Source organism: Bos indicus x Bos taurus, chromosome 15, assembly GCF_003369695.1.
Source record: "Bos indicus x Bos taurus breed Angus x Brahman F1 hybrid chromosome 15, Bos_hybrid_MaternalHap_v2.0, whole genome shotgun sequence".
NCBI lineage: Eukaryota > Metazoa > Chordata > Mammalia > Artiodactyla > Bovidae > Bos > Bos indicus x Bos taurus.
The window spans coordinates 19,247,501-19,256,162 of record NC_040090.1 but is presented as its reverse complement, the minus strand read 5'-3'; the positions used below and the strand labels follow the sequence as shown (position 1 = coordinate 19,256,162).

Genomic DNA, 8,662 nt, shown 5'->3' with positions numbered 1-8,662 from the left:
ATATGTCTGTTTATATGATAAGTGCCAGTGCTGTGCTGTTTTGATTACTGTGGCTTTGTAGTATTGTCTGAAGTCTGGGAAAGTTTTGCCTCCTGCTTTCTTTTTTTGCAGGATTGCTTTGGCAATTCTGGGTCTTTTGTGGTTCCAGTATAAATTGTAGGATTATTTGTTCTAGTTCTGTGAACTAGATGTCCGGATGTCCCCAAAATCTGACAGCTTTTTCCTGGCATTGGGCTCCCGTCCTTCCAGTCCAGCTCAGCGCCATGTAAGTACTTAACGAATGGGAACACACCTACCCCATTTGACAGAACAGGAAGACTCGGGCCCAGTGAGGGTTGGATCCAGGCTCAGGTCCTGGGAGGGGCAGGGCAGGGGTTAGCGGCTGGCCACGCACAGCTTCCGGGAGAGGCTTTGTTCCCTCTGAGACACAGGTGTCTCAGGTAACAGGGAATCAGCTCTGGGTTCTCTTCCTGGTCCTTAGGGCTCCTCCCTAGCTCTGAACTTTGGGTAACCCTCTATAAGGAGCCATGAGGCCAAGGTCATTGTTAACAAGTGTTTATTGTTAATAAAACCATAGTACATTTACAATAAGTGACAACATTAATGTATAGTTACAGTATCATACAATATTACAGCAATAAAATAACACCTATTCCTTTGTACATCCAGCTCAAGCAGCTAGTTGAAAATATTTTCCAGGGTTGTAAACCCCCAGGGTTTTTCAAGGTGACTGAAAGGACACCTCCTAAAGTGCCTGGGGCTTCTGGTGAATAAATAGTTTCTAAGGTACGGCCAGACAGCCAAAGGGGACATCCGGCACAAGCTGTTCCGGAAGACGCCTCAGATGTCTGGTACATAAATACGATGAGGGTCCAGGCCCAGCGATGCGTCCCCACCCCGGAGAGCCTGGAGCCTACAGGATGGCAGGGGCAGGTAGCAGGGAGCCTGGAGCCCACAGGATGGCAGGGGCAGGTAGCAGGGAGCCTGGAGCCTACAGGATGGCAGGGGCAGGTAGCAGGGAAGTAGAAGGACCTCTTCTCCCAGTCCTTCCCGTCTACCAAAGCCCCGACCTTTAAGTTCCCCAAGACCCGCAGTTCCCAATGGGAAGTCTGGGCCCTGCTCCCTAGTCCAAGTTAAAGGACTCTTTCACTGGAGAGACTGGACTGGCGGGATGTTTAGGACTCTGCCTAATTCTAGGCTTGGGATTTCAGAATCATCCCCTTTACACTGGCCCCTGAAAACAGCAGCAGCAACACAAGCGGAGGCCACCAGGCTCCTCCACGCTGCCCATGCCGCCCTTGGCTCAGACCAAAAGCTTTGAAGGCGCTGGCGGGGGGAGCTAACCGCCTTCTCTACTACTCACTGAGCAGGCCGGCGGTCCCTCTGCCCAAAGGAGCCTGGACACCAAGGAAATAGACTGAAAATGACCCTCTTCGAAGGATCCCCAGGCCCCCTGGAGGCCACATCAGGTCTTTCAAAGGCACAGCCTTAAGTTCAGTGTCTGACGTGACACTGTGAGAAAAACAAACACCAGCTTTTGACTGAAACGGCCTGGGGCCTAGATAGAACATACGCTCTCTACATTCCTAAGAATGCCCACACCCCCCAGAAGCCCCACTTAGGACAGTCTGAGCTGCCCAAGGCCCTGGGAGTGGGCTGGTTAGAGCCTGGAGGGCATGACAAGAAGCTGTGCAGAGCAGAGCGGGGATCAGCGCGGGCCTCCGGGAGGGGCACACGAGGGAGTGCACGGCAGCCCTCCGGTGCAAGCAGGCGGCAGGTGTGGGGAAGGGCCACTTGTGGCCACACCTGCCCTTGGCTCATCCCTGGTCGAGCAAATGGTTAGGCTCTGGGCCTGCCCGAGTCTGGCTCCAAGAGTGCCGGTAACCAGTCTCAGCCCAGCAGGGCCCCAGCGTGTCCACCGGTGCTGGCTCTGTGCTGACCCAGACACCCCCAGGAAGCTCCCAGCCTTTCTTCCCGCCGGGAGGCCTAGGGACAGAGCCAGCCGCCCCCACACGTCACACCCGAGAGGTGACGTAGAGCGAGTGCACGCGCTCGGCCAGGGTGCTCTGCAGGTCCTGCAGCGGGTCCAGGCCCTGCACTTTGCTGCTGCGGCCGTAGATGAGCTGCCGGAAGGAGTCCTGCTCCAGCAGGGCCTTCATGTGCTTGAGGAAGAAGCCCTCGCAGAACAGGGCCAGTTCGGGGGCGTTGTGGATCTGTGGGGGCAGGGAGAGGGGTGAGACCCACAGCTTCAGCACAGCCCTGCCCAAAACTGCCCCCAAGCAGTCCTCATGGGCAAAGGTCCACCTTCAAGCCCCAGACCCAGGGAGGCAGCCAGGCCCTATCTCTGCACCTTGCTGCTGCTGCTAAGTCACTTCAGTCGTGTCCGACTCTGTGTGACCCCATAGACGGCAGCCCACCAGGCTCCCCTGTCCCTGGGATTCTCCAGGCAAGAACACTGGAGTGGGTTGCCATTTCCTTCTCCAATGTATGAAAGTGAAAAGTTAAGTCGCTCAATCAGGTCTGACTCTTAGCGACCCCATGGACTGCAGCCTACCAGGCTCCTCCGTCCATGGGATTTTCTAGGCAAGAGTACTGGAGTGGGGTGCCATTGCTTTCTCCATCTCTGCATCTCCACAGGTTAGACTGATCTGGGTTCAAATCCCAGCTGTGCCACCAGGAACATCCTGGCATCTTGTTCTCGGCCTGGGTCCTGCTGGTGATGGCTTGTTGAGGGGCGGTCGTCATCCCCATGGGATTGGAAGCTCCCTCCCTAAGGGCAGGGGCTGTCCACGGTGGGATGTGCAGCATAAGGCCCAGCACAGGAGTGTTCATGTGGTAAAGGCTCACTGAACGCTGAGTGCCCTCTCTGGGCCAGGCACCGGGTGCAGGCCCTGAGGCCCAGGTCCGTGAGGCTCTCTCAGAGCTGATGTTCCAGATCAGGGGGACAAGAGAAGCCAAGGAACCAACCAGGCCAGGTGACCATGGACAGCAGTCAGTGCTCTGAGGCAGTGAGGGGCGAAGGGGCAGAGAGGTGTGTGACTTGGGGGCAGCTGGGGGAGGAGACTTGCTGGGGGACTGCAGCATTCCTGGGGTGGAAACGAGAAAGAGATGGGGGCCATGTGGCCGGGTAAAGGGAGAGGGAAGCATCAGAAGGGGAGATGGGAGAGGGTCCTGGGGGCCTCGTAAGGGGTGACAGATAAGGGCTGGGTCTTTACTTTGCAGTGGGAAACCTTTGAAGAGTTTCAGTAGGGGAGTGGTAGGGTCTTCACACTTTTCAAAGAGCCTTGTGGACTGCAGGGCGAAAGCCAGGAAGTGTTGGAGGCCAGGCCAATGCGATCGTCCAAGAGCAGGGAGAGTGGAGGTAGCGGGACGGGGAGGGGTGGCTGATGCATTGCGGGTGTGGGAGGTGACCGTGGCATCTGCTGCAAGGAGGAAGACTAAGGAGGACCAAGCTGGGGAGAAACTCGAGTACTGTTGAAAACTGATCTGACTTGGAGGGGCTCTGCTCTTTGCTGCCCTAGGTCTCACTGCCCAGTGTGGCACAGCTGGCATGGGACCTGGGGTCCACCCGGCTCAGAGCTCAGCTCCCCAGCTGCGGGGCCGCCCTACTGGGCGGCCATGACCTCAGGCCACAGAGAGGGTGACACTGTCCTTCAAAGCTTCCAGGGCACAGCAGGGTGAGTGATGGGGGGCGGGGGCGGCAGTGGCGGCCCTCACCTTGGCATACTTGTAGGTGTTCACCGCGCTGTCCACGCTCAGGGTCTGGGAGCACAGGATCTCACAATGCCGCTGCAGGGCGTCCAGCTGGAACAGGCTGGCAGCTGACAATAGCTGGTGGGAGGAAGACAGGCCGTAGGGGAGCGGGGCCAGGCCCGTGGCCCCAGCATCACGGAACAGAGAGCCCCTGACCCCCAGGACCCTCCCTGCCCACCTGCCAGTTAAGTCCGATGGCCTTGATTTATTTCTACCCCAGGCCATCTAGGTATTTGCTAGGACACCTTGGGAGGTATCCGATAGGTGACACACACTGGTTGGAATTTCTCATGTCTCGAGGCCTTCAACTACGAGCTGCCTGCTCATCTGCACGACCTTGTAGCCAGGCGCGTGGCCAGCAGCAGGTCCGTTCTCTAAGCAGTAACCTGGTAAGGTAGGGGGATACCTGCTGCCTTCTGATCCTCCCGGGCTTTCCATCCTCAGGGGTGGCCCTTCTAACCCTGAGGTGTCACCTGGGAGGTTGGGTTCCACAGGCGCACCATTTCCCATGCGCTCAGAAGAGCGAGGACCTGCAGGGAAGCAGGGGGTCCTTGCAGAGGACCCCTTCCTTCCCTCCTCATGTCTCCAATGCTGTGTTTCTGAGAGTAGGGTGGGTGAGACCTGGCAGATGTCTCTGCTGGGCACAGGCATGGTAGATGCGCTCAGGGGCTCCCCGCTCCTCTCCCTGACAGGCCAGGTCCTCACCTCGAGGATGTCACTGGTAGGGATGTCCATGGATTCCGTTCCCCCGTAGTACAGATACTGCATCATCATCTGCAGGAAAAAGGCCCCATGTGAGTGCCAGGTGGACCCACAGCACCAACGTCCCCACCCAGCGCCCCTGGAGTGCCGCTCCCGGCCCCTCAGTGCCCCCTGACGCTGAGCACTGCTCCAGCCGCTGCCTGGCCCTCAGTGCCCCATGACCTCTCTGTGCCAGTGTCTGCACACCGCCCGACTCTTGTCAGGTATTTTTGTGCTTCCCCTGGAATGCGTATGGCAAGCTGCTTTCAACAGAGTGGCTTTGCTTCAATCCTCACAACAGCCCTGTGAGCCCAGGAGGGCGGATACTCTTCACAGCTGGGGAAACTGAGGCCAGGCAGGGAGGCTGATGAGGCGGACCCGCCTCCTCAGAACCCTTCCAGCACACCAGACACCTCATGACTCATTTTCTCTTCTTACCGAAATTCTAAACGTGGGGCTCTGAGGGGGAGACTGTCTACCCGCAGAATCCTGAGTCCTGACCTCCCCATCAGTGCTAGCCAGATCCCGACCTCCTCCTGGAAGCCAGTGCAGCGCTGAGGCCCGGGACCTGGCCCAGAGGTCACCTTGCCGACCCCGGCGGCCCTGCGGCACGACATGAGGTGGCCTGGGGAAGGGGCTATGTTTAGTTCTGCTGAGGTCTGACTTACAAGCTCTGCCATCATGCTGGAGACTGGGGAGTTTCCAGCTGGAAAAAGAAAAATGATTCTCCCTGGTTGGCTGAAGAAACGGCCCCAGCAAGGAGCTGGCAAGGGTATAAGTAAACACAGCTCCAGCCGGCACAGTCGGGCTCTGTTAGGACTGGCCCCGAGGCTGGAAGGGGCACCAGAGGGTCTAGAGGAAAGGAGCCCACGCTGGGGCAGGGCGGGGGAGGGAAGAGGCCTGCCAGCCGCGTCCAGGCCCAAGGCCTGTCCAGGAGGCATCAGCCCGCCCCCTCCCCTCAGAGGAGCGCGGGCTCCCAGAGGTCTTGCACAGCCCCTGCTGGAGCTCAGGTGGAGATCTTACAGTTACACGGATGTACCTGTGTCCCCGTACTCCAGGCAGCGTGTGCCTCGGGCGGGCCCACGTCTGGCTTCCTCCGCCATCCCCCACCCTGGGAGTTGAGTGCCCAGGACTGGGAGGGGGGCGGCTCCCATCTCCAGGGATTCTTTCCTAGGTGTTAGCCTCAGGGCAGCCCCGAGGTGAGAAGGGGCCCAGCCTGTGGCTTCTCTTCCTGGCCTAGAAGAGGCTTCCTGCTGCTTTTGGAGCTGGTCTGGGCCAGGCCCAGCTCTCGTGGCCTGTGGATCTCCCTGAGGCACCTGAATGCAGATGAGCCCACAGAAGTGGGACCAGAATCGCCCTCTTGGAGCCTCGCTGGGGGAACCGGGCTGCTAGCAGGCAGCTGCGGACATTAATTTCCCACAGCCCCGCAGCTCCCAGGCAGGATGTGGGTTATTCAAAGCAGGCAGCCTGCAGGGCTGGAGCGGGCAAAGGGCTGCTCCCAGGGGGGCCCCAGGCAGGACCAGCTGCAGGGATGGCCTCGCTTCCTTCTGCCCAGAGTGGGTCACCAGGAGCATGACCACAGGAAGGCCCCCAGTACTGCAGGGCCAGGACCGGGGCCAAGAGCCACATCAGAACGGCAGGGCTATCCCCCAAAGGCCTAGGTTTAGTCGGCAGTGACCCTGGCAAGCGTCTACACCTGTGATGTCTAATCATAGCCACTGGCTACCTGTGACTTTTGAATTTGAAACATGGCTGCTCTGAATTAATACGTGCTGTGTCAAAACTGCATTGCAAACACTTAGTGTGAAAAGAATAAAACATTTTGGCTACATTAAGTTAAATAAGAATAAAATTAATTTCACCTGTTTCTTTTTTCTTCATCTATTAAGCAATTTTACATAACCTCTGTGCCCAGTATTATCTTTCTATTAGAGATAGTATTGCTTAGATCTCCTTGGGCCTCTGTTTCCTGTTTTAGAAAACAAAGATCTCAGGTTCTCTTTGTGTTGTGAGAGCCAAGGAGATGTCTGGGGGCTGCTCTGAAACTTAGGCTTTTTTAGGAGGCCTCGGACCTGGATCGATGGCTTCAGCCGCACGCCGCCGCCCCCCTCTCCTGCCCCCGCCCCACACCCGCCCCGAACCCTGCAGGATGGCAGAGCTTTGTTCCCAGAGAACCCACAGGGCCAGGCCAGTGGCTAACATGCCCCAGGCCCACGTGTGCCCTGAGGTTAGACCTGTTGTCTCTGTTTACCCCGTGACAACCCTGAGAAGTCCTCAAGGGCTGCCCAGCCTCTCCGGCCTCAGGCGTCAGCCCCTGCTGAGCACGTGCAGCCTCGATGGCCTCTCCGGCCTCGGGCGTCAGCCCCTGCTGAGCACGTGCAGCCTCGATGGCCTCTCCGGCCTCGGGCGTCAGCCCCTGCTGAGCATGTGCAGCCTCGATGGCCTCTCCGGCCTCGGGCGTCAGCCCCTGCTGAGCATGTGCAGCCTCGATGGCCTCTCCGGCCTCGGGCGTCAGCCCCTGCTGAGCACGTGCAGCCTCGATGGCGGGGGGGTCACCCTTGTCACACGTGCACCCTCACCCCACCTCCCGCCCAGTCCCCTCTGCCCTTCTCAGATCCGCCTCCTGGGTCGGGTCGTGACCCCACCTCACGCTCCAACTCACCTGGACTTTGGGCTTCTTAGCCAAGCAACTTTCTAGAGTTGCTCCCCTCCCCAGGGAGTTTGGCTCAAGGGATGGGAAGAGGGGAGGGGAGACACCCTACGCCCGACCCTGGGCCTCCTCCAAGGCCTGTCATCAGTTGCCGCCAAGTCCCCATTCTCCCCTCATCCACACCCCTCTATCCTGCTGCCTCTACCAGTCGCCATCATCACTCAGCTGGATTTCTCACCTGCTCCCCTGGCTGCAGTCCTGCCCATCCTCCCGTCACCCTCCAGAGTGCACGAGGTCACGCAAACTGGACCATTCCACACGTCCTAAGATTGAACCCTGGCTCTATCACCTCCCAGCTGCGTAACCTTGGACAACTTATTGAACTTCTCTGTGCCTGCGACACCTCATGGACCAAGGCAGATAACAACATGTGTGCACCTCCCTGGGCTGTGCTGTGACTGATAAATGCACTCAGAACCATGCCTGGCTAAGTGTCAGCGATGGTGGCGACCTCATAGCAGCTTCTAACTATCCTTGGGTTAAAGCGCAAGCCCTTCATGCGATGGCTCCTTGGGGGCAGCCTCAGCCTCATTTCTGGATGTTCTTCTGAATGGCTGCCACGACTTGGCCAGAGAGCATTTCCTGAACAGGGTGTGGTCTCTGGTGGTCGTGGTCTCTGCATGCATTGCTCTGTCTACCTGGAGCTCCCGATACCTGGCTGACTACCCTGGTCCCCAGGAAATTTCCTCCTCCGCAGCTTCAGCGCCCCTTCCTGCACTGCTGGCGCCTCCCCCACCACTCCCAGTCACATTCGTTCATAATCCTGTCTCCTGGAGGCCAGGGTCCCTGTCCTGTTTACCACTGCCTCCATGGTACCCATAAGTGACTAAATGCTACACAGATGACTGCTGGGAACAAGAGAGAGGGACTAAACCCTTTTAGATGGTGGCCCTCATGCTTCTGTGAGGCTGTGATCTCCCCATTAGGCACAAGCCTGTCCTGGGCAAGGCCAGGTCCTGGGCTCACATACCAGCTGCCTCTTAGCCTCCGTCTCAGCCCCTAAGGGTCACCCCTACAGCCTGAAGACCACTTTCTAGAAAGGAGCTCCCCACTGGGGATCAGCTTAGACCCCAGCCAGTCCCTTCCAGACCTCGCCTGCCACTCCTGGCAGCCAGCCTGTGGAGCGTCCATCACGCAACCTCTGATGTTCAAGTCCCGACCTTGATGATCTCTCACGACCAGGATGGGCTCCCCGTGGCTCTTTCTGCTTAGCCGGCGCAGCTAGGGTCTGATGCCGGGAAGGAGTGATGGGCCCACACCGGTGCACGTGCACGCCACTCTCCACCCACCTGGGGTTTTGTTAAACTGTGGGGAGTCCTGGCATGGGGCCTGAGGCTCTGCATTCCCAACAAGTGCTCAGGCAAGTCTGTGCACTGGGAGCTCACTTAGGACAAGGGCTCACAAGTTGCATGTGTGGTGTGCACCTGTCCTTACATGCCCATCAGGCTGCCCAGACCC

At 58.5% G+C, this 8,662-nt stretch overlaps 1 protein-coding gene across 2 annotated transcripts in view; it reads right to left on the bottom strand.

The window, feature by feature from the left end:
* Window positions 1-539: 539 nt before the first annotated feature.
* Window positions 540-8,662, bottom strand: part of ABTB2 (ankyrin repeat and BTB domain containing 2) — a 186,447-nt gene continuing 178,324 nt past the window's right edge. Inside the window, exons 15-18 of one of the 2 annotated variants that reach the window (XR_003514667.1) lie at window positions 4,459-4,527; window positions 3,718-3,831; window positions 992-2,213; window positions 541-913 (exon numbers count right to left, since the gene is read on the bottom strand). Coding sequence is in view for 1 of the 2 variants with exons in the window: in XM_027562689.1 (XP_027418490.1) it covers window positions 2,016-2,213; window positions 3,718-3,831; window positions 4,459-4,527 (381 nt within the window). In the remaining variant the exon portion in view is untranslated. Of the gene's footprint in view, window positions 2,214-3,717; window positions 3,832-4,458; window positions 4,528-8,662 lie in introns of both variants that reach the window. The other variant, XM_027562689.1, reaches the window with a different exon arrangement.